The 26,097-nt window shown below is 35.6% G+C and overlaps 1 protein-coding gene across 1 annotated transcript; it reads right to left on the reverse strand.

Annotated features, from left to right (window-relative positions):
* Positions 1-19,531: 19,531 nt before the first annotated feature.
* Positions 19,532-20,491, reverse strand: LOC125163908 (olfactory receptor 6M1-like). The gene has a single exon (XM_047856204.1). It carries the CDS (start codon positions 20,489-20,491, stop codon positions 19,532-19,534), a length of 960 nt encoding a protein of 319 aa, XP_047712160.1.
* Positions 20,492-26,097: the final 5,606 nt, after the last annotated feature.

Here is a 26,097-nt window from a genome sequence, read left to right on the forward strand (position 1 = left end):
TAATGCAGCCACTATAGAAAACAGTATGGAGTTTCCTCAAAATGTAAAAAAAAAAAAAAAAAAAAAAAATAGAACTACCCTATTATCTAATAATTGCACCACTGGATATTTACCCAAAAAACAAAAGCACTCGTTCAAAGAGATATATACACCACTGTGTTTATTGCACCATTATTTACAATAGCCAGATTATGGAAGTAGCAAAGTGTCCATCAATAGATGAATGGATAAAGAACTTGTGGTGTATATACACAATTAAATATTATTATGTCATAAAAAAAGAATGAAACTTTCCATTTGAAACAACATGGATGGAGCTTGAGACTATAGTGTTAAATGAAATAAATAAGTTGGAGAAAGACAAATAATATATTATTCCACTCATATGGAAAGAGCCCAAATGTCCATTGACCGATGAATGGATAAATAGAGTATTGCTCAGGAATAAAAAAAAAAAATGAAATCTTGCCATTTGCAATAATGTGGATAGATCCAGAAGATATCTTGCCAAGTGAAATAAGTCAGTCGGAGAAAGAAAAATACCATATGATTTCATTCATGTGTGGAATTTAAGAAACAAGGGAGATAGATATAGGGACAGGGAAGGAAAATAAAATAAGATAAAAACAGAAATAGGATAAAATCAGAAGAAACTGTTAACTATAGAGAACAAACTGAAGGTTGTTGGAGGGGAGGTGTGTGTGGGGGGGGATAGAATAAATGGGTGATGTATATTAAGGAGGGCACTTGTGATGAGAACTGGATGTTATATGTAAGTGAAGAATCCGCTAAATTCTCTCCTGAAACCAATACCACACTATATGTTAACTAACTTGAGTTAAAATAAAATCTTGGAAGAAACAACTACAACAACAAAATCAACAAATGAAAAAAAAAAAAAAAGCAAACTAAGAAACAGACTCTTAGCTATAGAAAACAAGCTGATGGTTACCAGAGGGGAGGTGGGTGGAGTGAAGGGTGCAATAGCAGCTGAGGATCAATGGGTACACTTTGTCATGATGAGCACTGAATAATGTATAGAATTGTTGAACCAGTATATTGTATGCATGAAATAAATATAACCCTGTATGTTAAATATTCTGGAATTAAAATTATAAAGTTAAAAAAAATAATTCTCTGGTGGTTGAGTTCCAGTAGCTCAAAGTGGTAGTTTGCTTGATAACCACATTTTCTCTCTCATTTAGTTTTATTTAATTTTGATACATTTTTTACGAAATACTGCACATATATAATGGATACCTTTTGCTGAGTTTGGATATATGCGTACATTCATGGTACTCTCACTACAATTGAACTAATAAACATACCTATCACCTCCAATCAGCTCTTTATTCTCTAGAAATCACCATTTTATTTTCCCCTTCTGAGTTGGACTATTTTAGATACCTCATAATAGTAGAATTAGTTAGTATTTTTCTTTCTGTGACTGACTTATTACACTTCCCATAATGTCGTCTAGGACCATCCATGCTGTAACTAATAGTAGGGCTTTATTCATTTTTTAATTAAATAACATTGCATTGTATATAATATAGTACATTTTCATTTTCCATTTATCCAAAAAATGGCATTGTAATTGTTTCCATATCTTGAATATTGTGAATTACACTGCAATAAACATGGGAGTGCAGGTATTTTTGACACTATGGTTTAATTATTTTGATAATCTTTAAAAAGACATTGGACTCTTGGGTATAAGTTAAATTTATTTTTTTTTATCTTTTTGAGAAATCTTCATACTGTTTTACACATTGGCTGTACAATTTTACATTTACATCCACAGTGTATAAGGATTTCCTTTTATCTATGTTGTCACCAAAATGTATCTTTTTTTTTCTTTTTGATAATTTTGTTAATAGCCATTCTAGCAGATGTGAGGTAATATAACAGTAGGATTTTGATTTGCAATTTCATGATGGTGATATTGAGCATCATCTTTTCATATATTTGTTGGTCTTTTGTATTTTTTTTCGATAAAAGTCTATTCAAGTCCTTTGCACACTTTTTATTTGAGGTATTTGCTTTTTGTATTGTATTGTTTTGTTTTGTTTTGCTTTTTGTTTTGCTACTGAGTTGTATGAATTCCTCACATATTTGAAAATTAACTCCTCATCAGATATACACTTTACAGATATATTCTCTTATTTTATAGGTTGCTTTTCATTCTGGTATTGTATCATTTGCTATGCATAAGCTTTGTAGTTTGATGTAGCCCCACTTTCTTATTTTTGCTTTAGTGATTTAAGTAATGTATCCATAAAATCATTGACAAAATCAACATTATGAAGCTTTCAAGTTATGTTTTCTTCTGGGAGATTACCAGTTTTAGATCTTACATTTGTAATTATCACCTCCTATATTAAAAAGAAGAAAGACCTCAATAAACGACCTACCTTTATACCTCAAGAAACTATGAAATAATAAGCTAAGCCCAAAGTTAAGAAAAGCAAGAATATAAGAAAAAAAAATAGAGCATAGATAAATCAATAAGAAAATAGAAAAAGAATAGAAAAAATAAAAGGACTGATTTTTTAAGATAAAATTGACAAACCATTAGGTATACTAAGAGAAGATTCAAAATTAGAAGTGAAGGAGGGGACATTACAACTGATACCACAGAAATATAAATATTTGTATGGGTAGGGGGATGAGTGAAATAGGTGAAGGGAATTAAAGAGTACACTATCACCATGAGCATCGAGTAATGTACAGAATAGTTGAATCACTGTATTGTACACCTGAAACCAATATAATACCTCATGTTAACTATATTGGAATTAAATTTAAAAAATGATTATATGAGAATATTATAACAATTATATGCCAAAAATTGGACAATATAAAAGAAATTGATAAATTTCTAAAAGCATATAATCTTCCAAAACTGAATCAGGAAAAAGTAGACAATTTGAACAGACAAATTACTAGTAATGAATTGAATTAGTATTCAAGAAACCCCAAACAAACAAAATTTCAGGACTAGATGGTTTCATAAGGAAATGTTACCAATCATTAAAGAATGTCAAACCTTTTAAATCTCCAGAAAACTAAAGAAGGAATACTTCCAAATAAATTCTAAAAAGCCAGTATTATACTCATTTCAAAGCCAGACATGAAAAATATAATGAAAGGATATTATAAGCCAATATCCATAATGAGCACAGAAGCAAATGTCCTCAACAAAATCTATCAAATCTAATCCAACAGTACTTTAAAAAGACTATACATCATGATCAAGTGGGATGTATCTGTGTTTTTTAATGATACTTCAAAATATATAAATCAATAAAGGGGACACACATTAGCAGAATAAAAATCAAAATTATAACATCAGTAAATGCAAAAAAAAGCTTTTGAAAAAATCCAAGACACTTACAGGATTAAAAACTTCAACAAACTAGGTATAAGGAATGTACCCTAGCCTAATAAAGACCATATATGACAAGCCAGCAGTTATCATTATACTCAAGAGTGAAAAGCTAAAATATCTTCCACTAAGATCAAGACAAGAAATGAAAATTCTATGGGATATCACCTCACATCTATAAGAATGGCTAAAATTAACAACACAGGAAATAGCAGGTGTTGATGAGGATACAGAGAAAGACGAACCTTGTTACACTATTGGTGGGAATGAAAACTAGAGCAACTAGTCTGGAAAAAAGTGTGGAGTTTCCACAAAAAGTGGGAAAAAATAATACTTTACAACTCAACATTTACACTGCTAGCTATTTATGCAAAGGATACAAAAATACTGATTCTAAGGGATACATGCACCATATTGCTTGCAGCAGCATTATCCCCAAAAACCAAATTATGGATAGAGTCCAAATGCCCATTGACTTATGAATGGAAAAAGAAGATTAATCAGCCATCAAAAAGAATGTCATCTTGCCATGACATGGCTGGAGCTAGAGTGTATTATGCTAAGCAAAAGAGGTCAGAGAAAGACAAATGCCACATGATTTCACTCACATGTGGAATTTATGAAACAAAACAGATGGACATATAGGAGGGGGAAAAAGAGAGAGGGAAACAAACCATGAGAGACTCTTAATGATAGAGAACAAACTGAAGGTTGATGGAGGGAGCAAGCTGGGGATGGACTAGACGGGTGATAGGTTTTAAGGAGAGCACATATTATGATGAGTACTGGGTATGTTATGTAAGTGACAAATCTCTAAATTCTACACCTGAACCTAAAAAAAAGGAAAAATATAAACAACACTAACAAGCCATTTTCCCTACACTAAGAAAAAAAAAATCTCAAATAAAATGAGAAATCAAAGACAAGACACAGCCAATGTCACATAAAAACAAAGGATCATAAGAGAATACTAAGAAGAATAATGAACCAACAAATTGAATAACTTAGAATAATACAACATACCAAGACTGACTGATAAAGAAACTGAAGACATGAGCAGACCAATAATAAGTAAAGAGATTCAAATAAACATGGCTACTTTATCTTGAGAAATCTTTCAGGTAATTGAACAAAGCACATATAAGATTGTTAAATAAAAATTAATTAATTCAATAAGGTGTATATTGACTGCTTAGTACTTGGAGTGTTTTTGTGATATATCACATTTTCTTTATCCACTTATTAGTAGATGGAAATTTGAGCTCTCCCCATAGTATAGGTATTGAAGACAAAGCTGCTATAAATAGTGAGGAGCATGTATCCCTTCAAATCTGTATTTTTGTATCCTTTGAGTAAATACCTAATAGTTCAATTGCTGGATCATAGTGTAGTTCTATTTCCAGTTTTTTGGTGGGAACTCCATACTTCTCTTCAGTGATTGTACAAGTTTGCATTCCCACAAACAGTGTAAGAGGGTTCTTCTTTCTCTGCATTCTCACCAACACCTATTGTTGTTGTTGTTTTTTTTTTCTTTTTGATTGTTAATTTAAGCCATTCTAACAATGTGAGTTGATATCTCATTGTGGTTTTGATTTTTATTTCCCTGGTAATTAGTGATGTTGAGCATCCTTTCATGTGTCTCGTCAGCCTTCTGGATGGCTTCTTTGCAAAAGTGCCTACTCATTATTTTGCATATTTTCTTCACTGGATTATTATTATTTTTTTTTTTTGGTGTTGAGTTTGTAAGTTTTCTGTAGATTTTGGATAATAACCCTTCATCTGATATGTCATTGCAAATATCTTCTCCCATTCCATCAGCTGCCTTTTAGTTTTGCTGATTGTTTCGTTTGCTGTGCAGAAATGTTATCTTGATGAGGTCCCAATAGTTCATATTTGCTTTTGTTTATTTTGCCTTCTGTGATGAGTCTACTAAAAAGTTGCTGCAACCGAGGTCAAAGAGGTTGCTGCCTGTGATCTTCTCTAGGATTTTGATGATTTCCTATGTCACATTTAGGTCTTTCAAACTTTTTGAATTTATTTTTATGTATGGTGTAAAAAAGGTCCAGTTTCAATCTTCTGTATGTCACTGTCCAGTTTTCCCAGCACCATTATTGATGAGACAGTCTTTTTTTTTCCATTGAATATTCTTTCCTGCTTTGTTGAAGATTAGGTGACCAATATTTGTGGGTCCATTTCTAATTTTCTATTCTGTTCCATTGATCTGTTTGTCTGTTTTTGTGCCAGTGCCATACTGTCTTGATGACTACATGTTTGTAATGTAGCTTGAAATCTAGAATAATAATACTTGCTGTTTTATTTTTCTTTTTTCAGGATTGCTTTGGCTATTCAGGGTCTTTTGTGGTTCCATACAAATTTTTGTAAGGAGGGAACAGGAAGATGGTGGAATAGGAGGACACTGGGCTCACCTCATCCTGCTGATCACTTAGATTCCACTGACATTTGGCTAAATAACCAAGAAAACAACCTGAAGACTAACAGAACAGACTCTCTGGAGCCAAGTGTAGGCAAGAGGCCCATGGAAGAGGATAGGAAGGGTGGAGAGGCAGTGCATGCTACAAGGACTGGCAGGAGGGAGCTGGGTTGGTGGAGGTCAGCCTGCCCAGCAAGGCAGAGACTCCCAAGTCTGGCTTGCAAAAGTGGAGGAGCCAACTCGGTGAGTTCTGACAGCCAGTGGGATTTAACATCTGGAATGTTAAAAGTCAACAGCTCTCCTCTCAGAGAGTGGGGAGTGCAAGAGGACACTGGGAGGGAGAGTTGTTGATCTCTGGGAGGACAGAGCACAGTGGGGGAACAAAGTTGCTGGCAGGGGCCATTTCCCTCTCTCACCCCCAGCCGAAATTCCAAAGGGAACCAGTTCCCACCACCGAACTTGCTTGCACTAAGCAAATGCCAAAGCTGTGCTTTTGTGGATCCATCTCTCCAAAGGGCCCACCTCCTTCTGGTGCTGCAGGGCGCCTCCTGCAGGGGACCACCTAAGGCAAAGCAAGCTAAGCCTACTCCTCCTGCCTCTGTGCACCTGGCAGATCCACCCCCTGTAAAACACCCTTGGCCAGATCCCACCAAAGAAGCACCACAAGCCTGACAGTGTGCAAACAGCCAGACAGGGGCCACACCACTCACACACACGTGAGACGTGTCCTTGGGAAAGTGGAAAATAAGGTACACACCAGTCTGACTGTGGCCCCAGTAGTGGGCTGGGGCAGACATAGGGTCTGACTGTGGCCTGCCCACCAACACAAGTTTCTCTGGACAGCAGAGGGGAAGTGGCCTGCAGTTTGGAGCTACTGCAGGGACTACCCAAAATGAAAAAAACAGAAGAACTGTCCTCAAAAGAAACTCCAGGAAGTAGCGACACCTAACGAATTGATCAAAACTGATTTAAGTAATATAACAGAATAAGAATTTAGAATAATAGTCATAAAGTTAATTGATGGGCTTGAAAAAAGCATAGATGACAGCAGAGAATCTATTGTTACAGATATCAAGGGACTAAGAAATAGTAATGAGGAACTAAAAAATGCTATCAATGAGGTGCAAAATAAAATGGAGGCGGGCATAGCACAGATTGAAGAGGCAGAGGAGAAAATAGATGAATTACAAGATAAAATTATGGAAAGAGAGGAAGCTGAGAAAAAGAGGGATAAAAAAATCCAGGAGTATAAGGGGAGAATTAGAGAACTAAGTGATGCAATCAAACTGAACAATATCCTCATCATAAGAATTCCAGAAGAAGAAGAGAGAGAAAGGTGCTGAATGTGTACTTGAACAAATCATAGCTGAGAACTTCCCTGATCTGGGACATTGAAATCCAAGAGGCATAGAGAACTCCCTTAAGACGTAACTTGAATCAATCTTCTGCACGACATATCCTAGTGAAACTGGCAAAATAAAAAGATAAAGAGAATTCTGAAAGCAGCTAGAGATATAAGCCTACCCTAAATTACAAAGGTAGACATATAAGGGTAGTAGAAGACCTATCTACTGAAACTTGGCAGGCCAGAAACGAATGACAGAGAATCTTCAATGTGATGATCAGAAAAAAAGTATGCAGCCGAGAATCCTTTATCCAGCGAATCTGTCATTCAGAATAGGAGAGATAAAGGTTTTCCCAAACAAACAAAAACTGAAGGAATTCATCACCACTAAACCAGCCCTACAAGAGATCCTAAGGGGGACTCTGTGAGTGAAATGTTTCAAGGACCACAAAGTACCAGAGACACCACTACAAGCATGAAACCTACATATATTACAATGACTCTAACCCGTGTCTTTCAATAATAACACTGAATATAAATGGACTAAATGCTCCAACCTAAAGACATAAGGTATCAGAATGGATATTAAAAAACAAGACCCATCTATTTGCTGTCTACAAGAGACTCATTTTAGACCTGAAGACACCTTCAGATTGAAAGTGAGGGGATGAAGAACTATCTATCATGCTACTGGAAGTCAAAAGAAAGCTGGAGTAGCCATACTTATATCAGACAAATGAGACTTTAAATTAGAGGTTGTAACAAGAGATGAATAAGGACATTATATAGTAATTACAGTATCGATCAATCATGGAGATCTAACAATTATAAATGTCTATGCACCGAATTTGATAGCACCAAAAGAGATACAGCAATTAATGACAAACATAAGCAACCTTATTGATAAGAATGTGGTAATTGCAGGGGACTTTAATATTCCACTGACAGAAGTGGATATATCATCTAGACAGAGAATCAATAAAGAAACAAGGGCCCTGAGTGATACATTGTATCAGGTGGACTTGACAGATATGTTTAGAACTCTGCATCCCAAAGCAATAGAATATACTTTCTTCTCCAGTGCACATGGAACATTCTCCAAGATAGATCACACACTGGGTCACAAAACATCCCTTCATAAGTATAAAAGAATTGAGATCAGGGGCGCCTGGGTGGCTCAGTCGGTTAAACGTCCGACTTCAGCTCAGGTCACGATCTCACGGTCCGTGAGTTCGAGCCCCGCGTCGGGCTCTGGGCTGATGGCTCAGAGCCTGGAGCCTGCTTCCGATTCTGTGTCTCCCTCTCTCTCTGCCTCTCCCCCGTTCATGCTGTATCTCTCTCTGTCTCAAAAATAAATAAACGTTAAAAAAAATAAAAAAAAAGAATTGAGATCATATCATGCACACTTTCAGACTACAATGCTATGAAACTTGAAATCAACCACAGGAAATAGTCTGGAAAACCTCCAAAAGCATGGAGGTTAAGGAACATCCTACAAAAGAATAAATGGGTCAACCAGGCAATTAGAGAAGAAATTAAAACATATATGAAAACAAATGAAAATGAAAATACAACAATCCAAATGCTTTGGGATGCAGCAAAAGCAGTCCTGAGAGGAAAATACATTGCAATCCAGGCATATTTAAAAAAAAAAAAAGGAAAGTCCCAAATACAAATCTAATAGCACACCTAAAGGAAATAGAAACAGAACAGCAAAACACCCCATTCTCAGCAGAAGAAGAGAAATAATAAGGATCAGAGGAGAAAAACAATATAGATTCTAAAAAACAAAACAAAACAAAACAAAACAAAACAAAACAAAAAACAACTGTAGAGCTGATCAATGAAACCAAGAGTTGGTTTTTTGAAAAAAGAAACAAAATTGATAACCTCTAGCCAGGCTTTTCAAAAGGAAAAGGGAGATGACCCAAATAGATAAAAACATGAATGAAAATGGAATTATTACAACCAATCCCTCAGAAATACAAATAATTATCAGAGAATACTATGAAAAATTATATGCCAACAAACTACACAACCTGGAAGAACTGGAAAAATTCCTATGCACACACATACTTCCAAAGCTCAAACAGGAAGAAATAGAAAACTTGAACAGACCCAAACTAGTGAAGAAATTGGATCAGTTATCAAAAATCTCCCAAGAAATAAGAGTCCAGGACCAGATGGCTTCTCTGGGGAATTCTACCAGACATTAAAGCTCAGATAATACCTATCCTTCTGAAGATGTTCCAAAAAATAGAAAGGGAAGGAAAACTTCCAGACTCATTCTATGAAGCCAGCATTACTTTGATTTCTAAACCAGACAGAGACCCAGCAAAAAAAGAGAACTACAGGTCAATATCCCTCATGAATATGGATGCAAAAATTCTCCTGAAGATACTAGAAAATCAAATTCAACAGCATATAAAAAAAAATATTCACCATGACCAAGTGGGATTCATTCCTGGCCTGCAGGGCTGGTTCAAAATTCACAAATCAATCAATGTCATACATCACATTAATAAAAAAAAGGATAACCATATGATCCTGTCAATTGATGCAGAAAAAGCATTTGACAAAATTCAGCATCCTTTCTTAATAAAAACCCTCGAGAAAGTCAGGATTGAAGGAACATACTTATCATAAAACCCATTTATGAAGAGCCCACAGCTAATATAATTCTCAATGGGGAAAACTGAAAGCTTTCCCACTGAGATGATGAACATGACAGGGTTGTCCACTCTCACCACTGTGGTTTAACATAGTGTTGGAAGTTCTAGCATCAGCAATCAGACAACAAAAGGAAATCAAAGGCATCAAAATTGGCACAGATGAAGTCAACTTTTCGCTTTTTGCAGATGACATGATATTATACATGGAAAACCAGATAGACTCCACGAAAACTGTGCTAGAATTGGTACATGAATTCAGCAAAGTCACAGGATACAAAATTAATGTACAGAAATCAGTTGCATTCTTATACACTAATAACGAAGCCACAGAAAGAGAAATAAAGAAACTGCCCATTCACAATGGCACCAAGAATCATAAAATTCCTAGGAATAGCCGTAACCAAAGATGTAAAAGATCTGTATGCTGAAAACTATAGAAAGCTTTTGAAGGAAATTGTAGAAGATACAAAGAAATGGAAAAACATTCCGTTCTCATGGATTGAAAGAATAAATATTGTTAAAATGTCAATATTACCCAAAGCTATCTACACATTCAATGCAATCCCAATCAAAATTGCACCAGTATTCTTCTTGAAGCTAGAACAAGCAATCCTAAAATTTGTATGGAACCACAAATACCCCGAATAGCCAAAGTAATATTGAAGAAGGAGACCAAAGCGGGAGGCATCACAATCCCAGACTTTAGCCTGTACTACAAAGCTGGAATCATCAAGACAGCACGGTATTGGCACAAAAACAGACACATAGACCAATGGAATAAAATAAAGATCCCAGAATTAGACCCACAAAAGTATGGCCAACTAATCTTTGACAAAGCAGGAAAGAATATCCCGTGGAAAAAAGACAGTCTCTTTAGCAAATGGTGCTGGGAGAACTGGACAGCAACATGCAGAAGAATGAAACTAGACCACTTTTTTACACCATTCACAAAAATAAACTCAAAATGGATGAAGGACGGTTATGTGAGACAGGAAACCATGAAAACCCTAGAGGAGAAAGCAGGAAAAAACGTCTCTGAGGTTTTGGCTAAAATGCTAAATGAATTTAGCTAAAATGAACAAATCAGGAGACTGTAGATGCTGGAGAGGATGTGGAGAAATGGGAACCTTCTTGCACTGTTGGTGGGAATGGAAACAGGTGCACCCACTCTGGTAAATAGTGTGAAGGTTCCTCAAAGAACAAAAAATAGATCTACCCTATGACCCAGCAACAGCACTGCTATCCTCCCAAGCGATGCAGGAGTGCTGATTCATAGGGGCACTTGTACCCCAATGTTTATATCAGCCTTTTCAAAAATAGCCAAATTATGGAAAGAGCCTAAAAGTCCATCAAGTGATGAATGGATAAAGAAGTTGTGGTTTATATATACAATGGAATACTACTTGGCAATGATAAAGAATGAAATATGTCTTTTTTTTTAGCAACGTGAATGGGACTGGAGAGTATTATGCAAAGTTAAGTAAGTCATACAGAGAAAGATAGATACCATGTTTTCCCTCATATGTGGATCCTGAGAAAGTTAACAGAAGACCATGGAGGAGGGGAAGGGGAAAAAAAGTTACAGAGAGGGAAGGAGCCAAACCATAAGAGACTCTTAAAAACTGAGAATAAACTGAGGGTTGATGGCAGGTCGGGGGGAGAGGAAAGTGGGTTATGGGCATTGAGGAGGGCACCTGTTGGGATGAACACTCGGTGTTGTATGGAAACCAATTTGACAATAAATTTTATATTAAAAAATAAATTTTAGGATTGTCTCTTCTAGCTCTGCAAAAATGCTGGTGGTATTATTTTACAGTTGCATTAATGTGTAGATTGCTTTTGGTAGTATAGACATTTTTACCAATGTTTGTTCTTCCAATCCATAAGCATGGAATATTTTTTTTTCATTTTTTTGTGTCTTCTTCAATTTCTTTCATAAATGTTCTATATTTTCAGAGTACATATCTCTTACCTTTTTTGTGATGTTTATTCTTAGGTATCTCATTGTGCTGCAATTGAAAATGGGATCCAGGGGCGCCTGGGTGGCGCAGTCGGTTAAGCGTCCGACTTCAGCCAGGTCACGATCTCGCGGTCCGTGAGTTCGAGCCCCGCGTCAGGCTCTGGGCTGATGGCTTGGAGCCTGTTTCCGATTCTGTGTCTCCCTCTCTCTCTGCCCCTCCCCCGTTCATGCTCTGTCTGTCCCAAAAGTAAATAAACTTTGAAAAAAAAAAAAGAAAATGGGATCCATTCCTTGATTTCCTTTTTTGCTGCTTTGTTATTGGTATATAGAAATGCAACATATTTCTGCACCTTGACTTTATATGCACTGACTTTACTGAATTCATGTATTATTCTAGCAATTTTTTTGGTGGAGATTTTTGTGTTTTCTACATAAAGTATCATGTCATCTGCAATTATAGAAAGTTTTTATTTTTCCTTACTGATTTGAATTTGTTTTATTTCTTTTTGTTGTCTGCTGAGGCTAAAGCTTCCAATACTCTGTAAAATAGTAATGGTGAAAGTGGACATGCTATTTCCCGACCATAGGAGAAAGGCTCTCAGTTTTTCCCCATTAAGGATGATATTAGCTATGTTTTTTTCATATATGGCCTTTATTATGTTGAGGTATGTTTCCTGTAACCTTACCTTGTTGAGGGTTTTATCAAGAATGGATGCTTTATTTTGTCAGATACTTTTCCTGTATCTATTGAGAGGATCATATGGTTCTTATCCTTTCTTTTATTAATGTGGTGTATTACATTGATTGATTTGCAATTTTTGAACCTATTATTTGGCCCAGGATAAACCCCACTTGATCATGGTGAGTGATCTTTTAATGTATTGTTGGATTCAGTTTGCTAGTTTTGTTGAGGATTTTGCATCCAGATTCATCAGCGATATTGGCCTGTAATTCTTTTTAGTGGGATCTTTGTATGGTTTTGGAATTAAGGTAATGTTGGCTTTGATGTTTTTATTCTATTTCTATTTTTTGGAACAGTTTGAGAAGAATAGCTATTAACTGTTCTTTAAATGTTTGGTAGAATTCCCCTGAGAAATCCTCTGGCCCAGGACTCTTATTTGTTAGGAGATTTTTGATCACTGATTCAATATTTGCTGGTTATGGGTCTGTAAAATTTTTTGTTTCTTCCTGTTTCAGTTTTGGTAGTTTGGGAGTTTCTAAGAATTTGTCCATTTCCTCCAGATTGCCAAGGTTTTTGGCATATAATTATTCATACTATTCTCTTATAATTTTTGGTATTTCTTTGATATTGCTTGTAATCTCTCTTCTTTCATTTGTGATTTTATCTATGTGGGTCCATTCTCTTTTCTTTTTGATCAGTCTGTTTGTTATTATTATTATTTTAAATTTTTAAATGTTTATTTATTTCTGAGAGACAGAGTGCAAGTGCAGAGAGAAAAGGAAACAGAATCTGAAGCAGTCTCCAGGGTCTGAGCTGTCAGTACAGAGCCCAATGCTGGGCTCGAACCCACAAACTGTAAGATCAAGACATGAGTCAAAGTCAGACACTTAACTGACTAGGCCACCAGGCACCCCAATTTTGTTAATTATTTCACAGAACCAGCTCTTAGTATTATTGATCTGTTTTACTGTTTTTAGTTTGTTTGCTTCTATACAATTTATTTCTGGTCTAATCTTTATTATTTCCTTTCTATGCTGGCTTCAAGCTTTATTTGATTTTCATTTTCTAGCTCCTCTCGTTGTAAGGTTAGGTTGTGCATTTGGGACCTTTCTTACTTCTTGAAGTAGGACTGAATTGCAATAAGTTCCCTCTTAGGACTGCCTTTGCTGTATGCCAAAGGTATTCATTGTTGTATTTTCATTTTCATTTGCTTACATGTATACAAATACATACTTTATTTTCTTCTTTACTTTTCTTGGTCCATTCTTTCCTTAATAGGACGCTCTTTAACCTCAATGTATTTGAGTACTTTCCAATTTTTTTTTTCCTGAGGTTAACTTCAAGTTTCATAGCATTGTGATCTGAAAATATGCACAGTTTGTTCTCAATCTTTTTATACTTGTTGAGGGCTGATTTGTGACCCCGTGTGTGATCTATTCTGGGGAATGTTCCATGTGCATTCAAAAAGAATTTACATTCTGCTCCTTTATGATGGAATGTTATGAATGTATCTGTTAAGTCCATCTGGTCCAGTGTGTCTTTCAAAATCATTGTTTTCCTGTTGATCTTCTGCTTAGATAATCCGTCCTTTGTTGTAAGTGGAGTATTAATGTCACCTACTATTTTTTGAAGCTGTTTTTCTTTTTTCTTTTTAATTTTTGTAATATTTATTAATTTTGAGAGAGAGAGACAGAGACAGAGAGAGACAGAGAGAGACAGAGAACAAGCAGGGAAGGGGCAGAGAGAGAGGGAGACATAGAATCAGAAGTGGGCTCCAGGCTCTGAGCTGTCAGCACAGAGTCTGATGCAGGGCTCGAACTTACAGGCTGCGAGATCATGACCTGAGCTATAGTCGGCCGCCCAACCAACTGAGCCACCCAGGCGCCCCAATGTCACCTACTATTATTGTATTATTATCAGTGGGTTTCTTTATGTTTGTTATAAACTGATTTATATATTTTTCTGTTCCCAAGATGGAGGGGAATAAATAGTTACAATTATTGGATCTTCTTGATGGATAGACCCCTTAATTATGACATATCATTCTTCATCTCTTGTTACAGTTTTTTTTTTATCTCATTTGTCTGATATAAGTGTGGCTACACTGACTTTCTTTTATCTATGGAGAGGCCAGATCACCTGGACGAAATGCACTCCAAGCAGTGGAACCCTTCTCCCTATGCAACTCAGGGGATCCTCAGACTGCACTGCCTGTTCCCAAGGCTCTGTACTGCTTCCCTGCTGGAGCACCACCAGGGGCTGACCTCTGACACTTCAGAGGTTCTTAGTTCCATTGATTATAAAATAACTGGCAGTATTGAAACCTTCTCTCCCCCCCCCCCCATCAATGGTTTTGTGGAACAGTTTCCTTGTGTGAATACCTGTGCACATTTTCACTCTTTCTCTTTAGCTGCTTTCAGGGAGAGTGGTTTCTTGCACAAACCCACTGCACTGCTCTCCACCCCCCACCCCTATCTTCCTCCTCTTCATGAAAATAACTCCCTCCCCTTGGTGGCACCAGGGCTCTTCTCTCCCCCAGTTTAATTCTCCAAATTATGTACCTGCTAGGTTCTGTGGAGGAAATTATGCAGATTGTTCTGTTAATCCTCAGATCAAAATCCTAGTAGTTCAAAATGGTTTGATGTTTACCTAGCTGTGTTTGAGGGATGAGACAAGTTCTGGGTCCCCTTGCTACTCCACCATCCTTACACCTCTTTCCTGCTTAGTGTTGGATCATTTTATTAATTTGGAAATGTATATTGACAATATAGAGTTATTTTATTCATCTATTTCCTGATCCAAATAATGTTTATGTACAACTAATAGTTCTCAGGCACTTTAAATTTTTTTTTTCATTTTTATTTTTGAAGGAGAAAGAGACAGAGCATGAGTGGGGGAGGGGCAGAGAGAGAGGGAGACACAGAATCCAAGCAGGCTCCAGGCTCTGAGCCATCAGCACAGAGCCCGATGCAGGGCTCAAACTTATGAAATGTGAGATCATGACCTGGGCCGAAGTCCGACGCTTAACTGATGAGCCACTCAGGTGCCCCCTCAGGCACTTTTATAGATATTGAAAATACAATAATAAATAATAAAAGATGAAAATCCTTTCTCTGGTGTGATTTGTCTCATATGCAACTAAGTAAAACATACTATTCAGCAATAGAGATACACAAATAAATGGGGAAGTCATTATATGTGCTTAAGAAATATCATTTCCTCTAAGAAAGATAATTCATCACTTGATTTCAATACTGTGATACATATTAAAATAATAGATTACAACATTTGATGCTGAATTCAAATGATGTGAATTATTTACAGAAGATGAAGTGAGCCTTATTTTAGGGTAATTGAGGATAATGGGTGAGATTACTGCCAGGGAGTCTGTACCTCTTCTGGTCAGCAAGCCAGCCCATTACCGTAAAGCTGTTTTTACTTCAGAATTCATGCTCAAACCCATGCAAGTCCGAATTATATCTCCAGGTTATATTCATGGTAATAAAAATAATATTATTAATGGTTATTTTTGAAAGAACCAATCTACAGCTTCCTCCAGTAGCCAGTAGTGCCTCAAGCACAATGTATGGTTCCAGAAATGTCCTGGGAGTCTAAACAGAAATGATAGCGTTCTGAGAAGAGACACCCACATTGAAAAGATTACTACTATTAATTTACTGACAGTCAAGATGTGTAGTCAAAGATATATGGGGAACACGGGATGTGATGAATTCAACAGTTGGAAATCAGAATTCATAGGTTAAAAATGATCTTGAAATGAATGGCTAATTAAATGCAGATGACTCCAGAGCTTTACATCTTCATTTGTATCCCAGCTACTGAGGCATATAGAAAACATTGATACACCCTTATTAGATCAGACAAAGATGGGATATCTTCATAAAGCGTATACTTTAATAAAATTATTCCATCCAACAATGTTCTTTTAAAATCACATATTTCTTACAAGAAACACTTTAGCTAGGGGCACCTATTTGGTTCAGTCATTTAAGTAGCCAACTTTGGCTCAGTCATAATCTAATGGTTCGTGGGTTCAAGTCCCACATTGAGTTCTGTGCTGACTGCTCGGGCCTGGAGCCTACTTCAGATTCCATGTGTGTCTCTCCCCACCTCTCCCTCCCTCTCTCTCTCTCTCTCTCTCAAAAAAGAAAAAAAAAAGGTAAAAAATATTTAAAATGAGAGACAGGCTAGCTATTTTGAAATAAATAAGTCACGTAACAAGAATGGATCTTCATTTATATTCAAATGAGTACTTTTACCTATTTCTTCATATGTAATTAAGATATTTTGACTGATTATTCAAACGTAATCTCCCTGTTATCATGAAAGTTTCAGGTCCCTATTACACTTTAGGAAAGATCTCATTGTGTAAAAGAATGAAACTGGACTACTTCCTTACACTGTACACAAAAATAAATTCAAAATGGATGAAATACCTAAATGTGGGACAGGAAACATTTTCAATGCTAGAGAACACAAGTAGTAATCTCTTTGACATAGCCTTAGCCACTTCTTACTAGATATGTCTTCTGAGGCAAGGGAAACAAAAGCAAAAATGAACTGTTGGGACTTCATCAAGATAAAAATTACTTCTGCACAGCCATGGAAACAATCAACAAAACTAAAAGGCAACTAATGGAATGGGAGAAGATATTTGCAAATGACATATCAGATAAAGGGATAGTATCCAAAATATATAAAGAATTTATAAAACTCAACACTCCCAAAACAAATAGCCCAGTTAAGAAATGAGCAGAAGACATGAACAGACATTTTTTCCCCCAAAGCAGACATATAGATGGCTACCAGATACATGAAAACATCATCATCAGAGAAATACAAATCAAAACTACAATGAGATACCACCTCACACTTGTCAGAATGGCTAAATTAACAACACTGAAAATAACAGATGTTGGGGAGGATGCAGAAAAAGGAGAACCCAGTGTTTGAGGGAATGCAAACTGATGCAGCCACTCTGGAGAACAGTATGGAGTTTCCTCTAAAAATAGAACTACCCTATGATCCCATAATTCCACTACTAGGTATTTACCCAAAGAATACAAAAATACTAATTCAAGGAGATACATGTACTCCATGTTTCTAGCAGTATTAACTATGAAAACAGCCCAAGTGTCCATTGACTGATGAATGGATAAAAAAAAGATATTTTATATATATATATAATATATAATATTCCATTATATATATATTATATAATTATATAATTGAATTATATATATATAATTATATAATGGAATTATATAATGGAATATATATATATATATAATGGAATATTGCTCAGCCATTAAAAAGAATGGCTTAATGACAGCCATTAAAAATCTTTCCATTTCCAACATTGATTGAGCTAGTGAATATTATGCTAAATGAAATAAATCATTAATAGAAACACAAATATTATATTATTTCACTCATATGTGGGATTTAAGAAAAAAATCAAATGAATATAGGAGGAAAAACTGAGACAGGCAAACCATGCAACAGACTCTTAACTATAGAGAAAAAACTGAGAGTGGAGGGCAGGTGGGTGGGAAGATGGGTTAAATAAATGGGTGATACGTATTAAGGAGGGCACTTGTGATGAACACTGGATGTTGTATATAACTGATGAATAATTAAATTCTACTCCTGAAACTAATATCACACTGTATATTAACTAACAGGAACATGAATAAAAAATTGAAAACACAAAAATAAAATAAGAGTTGAATAATTGTGGTCATGTTAAAAAAAAATGAAGATCTCTTGTGTAAAAAAAAAATGTGGTCTTGACTTGAATAGATTCATTTCCAATGATTCTGAAAAGTAAAATAAATAAACCCCTTTGATAGTTTCCTGCTTGCTATCCCTCTTCTGCCTATTCACCAGGGGCTTTTAAATTCTTGTGAGTTCCATTGCCCCAGCATCTGTGGCATAGAAATAGGAGCATAAAGGCTGCAGATTATAACTTAAGTAGAGGCCTGAGAAGATCTGTCTGTAACTTAAATTAAAACTTAATTATCTGGGCCATTTGGCTCCATTAGTTAAGCATCTGATTTCATTTCAGGTCATGATCTTATAGTTCCTGGGTTCAAGTCCCGTGTTGGGCTTTGTGCTTTAGTGATAGCCTCCTTCTCTCTATGCCTTTCCTCCAACCCTCCATCTCAAACATAGATAAACATTTAAAATAAACCTAATTATCCAATGACATATATAATTTAAAAGTAATATATCAAAACTCAAGTCAAAATAAATTCACCACCTTAGTAAGGGAATTTATTTGTATTAAATTCAAATTAACAGGCTCCACACTGTCAGCAAAGATCCCCACTCAGGGCTTAATCCCATCAACCATGAGATCATGAGCTGAGCCCAAAGCAAGAATCAGATTCATAACTGAGTCACCCAGGCACCTGACAGAAGGTGAGAATCTATCACAATCAGAGCCATCCAGATTTCAAATCTGGCGGTTATACAGGAATTTGGTTTTGGAATAATTGAAATAACAGGAAAATGGGGAGAAAAAAGACGGCTTTAAGAATGTATATATGTGTATGTATATATGCATGTATGTATGCAGAAATGTTTATATGTACTTTTGGTTCTATTAATTATCTACAAAGATTTTGAGAATCTACTTGAATACTGGACCTATTGGTTCAGAATATATGTAGAATAGATATGTAGAAAGATATGCTCACATATGTTTCTCCCTTATGTAAAATTTTAATTTTTTTTCAACTTTTTAAATTTATTTTTGGGACAGAGAGAGACAGAGCATGAATGGGGGAGGGGCAGAGAGAGAGGGAGACACAGAATCGGAAACAGGCTCCAGGCTCCGAGCCCTCAGCCCAGAGCCCTTCACGGGGCTCGAACTCACAGACCGCGAGATGGTGACCTGGCTGAAGTCGGACGCTTAACGACTGCGCCACCCAGGCGCCCCGCTTATGTAAAATTTTAAATATTCACATAATTACATCAAATGAATGATTTTGTTGTCAAGTATGTAAATCATTACATTCTATAAAAACATCATTGTTGAGGTTTTAAATTTATTAGCATACTTATATACTTACTGGAGGCATCTTTCAGGGATTCTTTGACTTTTTTATTTCGAAGGCTGTAGATGAAAGGGTTCAACATCGGCGTTACAATGGTGTTCAGCACTGTGGCAAATTTGTTAACATCCATCACATCACCCTTTTTTGGGCGGACGTAAATAAAGATGGAGCTTCCATAATAAAGTGTCACAACGGTGATGTGTGAAACACAAGTGGAGAAAGCTTTCTGCCGTCCCTGGACAGAAGGAATTCTAAGGATAGTAATAATAATGTACATGTAAGACACTCCTGTGAAAAGCAAGGAGCCCAAGAGCAACACAGCAGAGGAGATAAAGTCAGCCAGCTCAGCCAGAGCGATATCTGCACAGACCAGCTTTAGCACAGGGGCACTGTCACAAAAGAAGTGATTGATAATATTTGGTCCACAAAAGGGCAGAGGAGCAGTTAAGATTGATGGTGCTAAAATTGACAAAAATGCACCTAAATAGGATCCCAGAAGCAACAATATGCATGTCTGTTTGTTCAAGATGATGGCATACCTCAATGGGTTGCAGATGGCAATGTATCGATCAAATGACATGACGACCAGGATGAAGAATTCCGTGGATCCCAAGAGGAAGTAAAAGAAAGATTGCGTGAGACATCCCATGAAGGATATTGCCTTGGTGAAGGAAAATGTGTTTGCTAGCATCTTAGGCACCACAGTGGAGGTGATGGCGACTTCAAGGAAGGAAAGATTGGCTACAAAGAAATACATGGGTGAATGCAGACGGTAGTCACCACACACCAAAAGGATGATCATGGTGTTGCCAATCAGAGACGTCATATACATGAGCAAGAATGCAGAAAAAAGAAGAATTTCTACTTCCTTCTCATTCTGAAACCCCAGAAGAATAAACTCAGTGACTGTGGTCTTGTTTCTATAATCCATAGTGTTCCCAGTTTAACCTGGAATAATAGAAAGTTCTTGAATAATTAATATTTGCATCTTAACCCTGAATGTGCCCTGTCAGTATTCATTAACTCTTTGCTGTTATTGTTGTTGCCAAGGAGGGATTAATGTACACAGATAATTTTATTTTCAATGTATAAATATCTACTGAGACAAATTCTACAAGATTTAAGTGCTTAGTCGTTACTTTCACTTATTACAGCAGAATCAATTCCACATTAAGATTGTAACAATTATGCTTTGGGAAAATGTTGGAGACTCCTTTAAGTGTAGGGAAGCTAACAGTGGATTCAAGTAATGTGAAACAGATTCTTAGATATCTCCCTTTAAGATAGATCTCTTATTGTGTCCTTAATCCATTAAGGATATAATGGTGTTTTTTGAGGTGGTAACAGAGTTGCAGTAAAATTTAATTCTATATATTTTTTTCATGTAAAAGAACACATTTTTGAGCTAAGTGTAGTCTTTTAGCGGTGGAATGAAATAATTTAAAAATAACTGAACACAATTACATAATAGAAATATTTTAAAAAATGTTCATGACTCCTGCTCACTGGCTCCAACCTCTGCATGATCAGATCAGTTTCTAACAATATGAAATCAACTTTAGGTAATCTTTGTAAGATAGCAGGCTCCAGAGTAAGAGAGATTATCACAGGTCTTACAAGGGTAAGGGAAAGGCTGAAATATGACTCAATTTATCACAATTTACTATTTGTCTTGGCATTCAGGCAGAGAAACCATATGCTTAACAAGCAGTTTGGAAATATCAAACATCTGAATTTTGACTAGCTGAGAGAAGTGGATTCTACAAAAGATAGCTTACTTCATTCTAGAATTTCTGGACCATAAATATACATACAAACAGGACACAGTGCAGAGAAGGGACTTTTTACTCACTAAAGCTGATTATTTGGGAATATGTATATTACACCCTATATCTAGGTGATTGAAAACAAAAAGCACAGGATAAGTGCAAAGAGATATTTCATATCCCATATTATAATGTACATAAAAGTTTGATATTTGGTGATGTTTGAGAGATAATTTTAAAATGAGTGACATTTAATTATTAATTTTTGTATGTGGATTGGTGGGTGAGGCTTGGCAAGTCGAGTTAAAATTTGTCAGTTATATAGAGATTCACTGGTAGAAGTGAGACAATATTCTGGGCCTTCTGACTTAAGTTTGTTGTTCTTTCTGGATCAAAATATTTATTCCTTCTTTCATTCATTTCATTATCATACATTTAATGGACAAGGGACACTAATGAATTTCTGACATATGAAATTAGAACTGAAAATGTTAAAGGCAATTATTTTGGAACAACGTTGGTGTTTTCTCTGTGATTCCTTAAAATAATCTTTCAGAATTTTAATAAATAAATTAATTATCAAGACATGAAATGTTTAATATGGTGAAATTGTGTGAAGAGTTTTAATCAGGCTTTTGGCCTATTATCATGGCAAATAAAAAAATGTTATACATTTGGAGAAGGGAAAGATGATTTTGGATTAAAGGGTATTACTGGGCGATACTCTTTCTGTACTTAAATAAAAGGGTGGTTTCAGTTTCTCAAGTTCCACATATGAGTGAAAATATATAATATCTGACTGACTTATTTCACTTAACATAATACCCTCCAGTTCCATCCATGTTGCTGCAAGAGGCAGGATTTGGAAAGAAAGGGAAAAAAAAAAGTTACAAATGGAGAGGGAGGGAGGCAAACCATAAGAGACTCTTCAATACATATAACAAACTGAGGGTTGATGGGGGGAGGGGTGGGAGGGAGGGGAAATGGGTGATGGGCATTGAGGAGGGCACTTTTTGGAATGGGCACTAGGTGTTGTATGTAAGCGATGAATCATGAGAATCTACCCCCAAAACCAAGAGGACATTCTATACACTGTATGTTAGCCAATATGACAATATATAATTTTTGTATATAATTTTTGACTACCTAAAAAGCCAATTGATAATAGCCTACTCTTGACAGGAAGCCTTGCTGATAACATAAATAGTCAATTAACATGTTCTGTATGGTGTACATATTGTGCACTGTATTCTTAAAGCAAGCTAGAGAAGAGAAAATACCATTAAAACATCATAAGACAAAATTGTTTACAGTAGTTCAAGGGTCAACTCTGTTGTAAGATCTCTACTTACCTGCTGAAGTATGCTTCAGAGTTTGTATTAATGTTTATGCTCATCTTTTCAAAACTGAACAAAGTGTCCCCCTTCATACAGATGCATGGTTTGGATGAGATCCATAGTTGGAATAATTTCTATGGATTAGTAGTTGTTTTTGTTGCTTTTTTCCTGACAGTCTCAGAAGTTTGGGAAACAAAAAAGGGAAGAATACACTCATGACTACAGAATAGTTTATTATAGCTTTGTCTGGGAATTATGGGTCTTCTCTCCTTGCCTTTTAGGAAAGACAATCAAGACTATGAAATTTGGAAAGACATTGCAATTTGGAAAGAGGATTTAAATCTGAGTTCATCATTACTTCTTCCCTGGAGGCAGGGCTTCCAGGATAAGTGGTCTACAGGGGAAAAAATTATAAAAACAACTATCATTAAACAAGAAGTAAAAGTTTCCCAAGTTTAACAAGTGAAAAAAACAACTCCCATAAATTATGTACCCCACACCAGAAAAGGAAATAGCAACTTCCATAGATGCATTTCAGACTATAATCAATTATTAAAAGTGTCCAGTGTAATTTAGGGAGCCTGGTTGGTTCAGTCGGTTAAGAATCTGACTTTTGATTTAGGCCGAGGTTATGATCTCATGGTTTGTGAGACTGTCGTGTCAGGTTCCTAGCACAGATCTTGCTTGAGGTTCTTTGTCCCTCTCTTTGGTCTGCCTCTCCCCCTCTGCCCCTCCCTCACCTGCATGCCCAGGTGCACACTCTCTCTCTCTTTCTCTTAAAATAAATGAATAAACATTAAAAAATAAAAGTGTACAAAGTAATTTATTGTTATTGAGTTAGGAAACAAATTGTCTTTTTTTGATGTGTATTTATTTTTGAGAGAGAGAGAGAAAGTGGGAGATGGGCAAAGAGAGAAGGAGACACAGAATCCAAAGCAGGCTCCAGGCTCTGAGCTGTCAGCACAGAGCCTGACAACAGGTAAAATTCATGAACAGTGAGATCATGACCTGAGATGAAGTCATACGCTTAACAGACTGAACCACCCAGGCACCCCCAAGATGTAATTTTTAATGTCATTACCATAATTGCATGAGGATTTATATTTTTTAATACTTATGTGCTAAGCACTCTGTTAACATTTTTCTGTAAATTTACTCTCTTGCTCTTAAAAAAATAATGTGAGAAAGGTGATATTATTACTCTCATTTGTGGTATTTATTTTATATGGTTAATATAAGACAAATCATATAAAGTGATGAAATGCTTTAAATTTTGAATTTCTACATTAAAATTATTATTTTAAGGTAAGTTACTGAAACTTATTGAGTATTTATGCATATTCTGAGTTACTGAGACTTAATATAGGATGCCTACAATCAGAAGCTTATAATTTAGAAAGACAGAAATGTGTAGAAAACCATTTTTACAAATATGTTGGTTTTTTTGCATATTTGGTAAAGAAAATATACTTTTATATTTTTTAAGAAATGTTTGAATAATTTTTCTCTAACATATTCTATTATGACAAGTTATCTTTCATACAGATAAAAGAAATATCTGGTTATATATAGAAAGAGAAGCTATACATATAAATTGCCTAATTAATAGACCTATGGTTTCTATTCATACAGACATATGCTAACTCAGATAAAAACCCAGGGTAACCTGTTCATGTTTTGGGTGTTCAATAATCTATTCTCAAATAATGGGCTTCATTTTAGTCTCTAGGATGAATTATATACTTTTGGTAGCCTTTCATAGTATTTTTCTTTCCCTTCTAGCCATTGTTTTCTGCTTCATTTCCCTCACCACCTCTGTTGGACGTTGTTTAGTTCTTTATACATCTTTATATATTTTAAGTTATAGTTAACACATCTACTTTCTCTTTGCTTGGAATTTCCTCACCACATTCTACCACATTTACCAGTTTAAAGCCTTACATGATCTGAATAAATCATTTCTTCTATAGACATAACCAGATTCTTAGTTACAGTAGTCTATGTGTGAATCCATTATTCTTTTATTGTATTGGTAAAGTCATAAATTTTTGCACTACTTTGTAATATCACTTTCCCCAAATAACCTAAATAGTAATGACACCTGAAACTATGTTTGTGCTATTAATGTTGCATCTAAAATATTAAGCTTATTTTCTGCAAAGTCACCTCAGTAAAGATAATATGAATGGATTAATGAATATATGGGTGAATGATGTGAGAAAAATAGTATATTGGGGAAAGAAACCTAACACTATTGCAGTTTTGGGTGTTTAAGGAAAAGCCAAGTGTGTACCTAATATATTTAAGAGAATAAATACATTTGAATTTATGTCACCTAGAAGGGCCAGAGTTCAAGGTCTTTAAATTTATGGACAAAAACTAGATTACTAAGTGGAGAAGGTGGCAGAGGAGATGAGAGACTTCAGAGGAAAAAAATGGTGTTTGATATAAAAAATATAAAGAAAATCTTTTCAAAGTATCAATGTCATAAATGTGTAAAATATTGGGAAGTTTGGGAAATATGCAAGTATGATGTCATCACTTACCATTTCTACAGTAGACCTAAAGAAGTATTGATTAAAAAAAGAATTCCCCTATAAGATATTGAAAAGTGTTTAAATGCATAAAATCCTTAAGATTACACTTTAGTAATTAGGATGTGAATGAAAACTATAAACTAACAGAATTTAGTAACTAGAAAACAGAGAGAGAAAAATGGAGAAAGGATTTTTATCTGTGTTTCATTTTCATTGTGTTGAAGATACCTAGTTATGCATTCATATTCAGTATGATTGTGAGTAGTAGCAAACACTTTGAAATTGTAAGAACAACTTTTCACACCAAAAAACAAATAATCTAGTTAAAATAGGCAGAAGACATGGATAGAAATTTTCCATAGAAGATATACAGCTGGCTAACAGACATACGAAAAGATGCTCAACATCACTCACCATCAGGGAAATACAAATCAAAACTATGATGAGATACCACCTCACATCTGTCAGAATGGCTAAAATTAACAGCAGAGAAACAACAAATGTTGGCGAGGATGCAGAGTAAGGGGAACCCTCTTAACACTGTTGGCGGGAATACAAACTGGTGCAGCCACTCTGGAAAACAGTATGAAGTTTTCTCAAAAAGTTAGAAAAATAACTATCCTATGACCCAGCAATTTCAGTGCTAGGTATTCACCCAAAAGGTACAAAAATACAGATTCAAAGGGTACATATACCTCAAGGATTATAGCAGCGTCATTGACTATAGCCAAATTATGGAAAGAGCCAAAATGTCCATACTAATGAACAGAGGTATAAAATCTTACCATTTGCAATGACTTTGGCAGAGCTAAACTGTATTATGCTGAGTGAAATAAGTCAGAGAAAGATAAATACCATATGATTTCACCCTCATATGTGGACTTTAAGAAAGCAAAC

This window comes from Prionailurus viverrinus, chromosome A1 (genome assembly GCF_022837055.1).
Source record: "Prionailurus viverrinus isolate Anna chromosome A1, UM_Priviv_1.0, whole genome shotgun sequence".
In the NCBI taxonomy this organism is placed as follows: Eukaryota; Metazoa; Chordata; class Mammalia; order Carnivora; family Felidae; genus Prionailurus; species Prionailurus viverrinus.

Excerpts from the sequence above, each read along its gene's own strand:
- LOC125163908 (XM_047856204.1), bottom strand. The coding sequence starts at position 20,491 with ATGGATTATAGAAACAAGACCACAGTCACTGAGTTTATTCTTCTGGGG.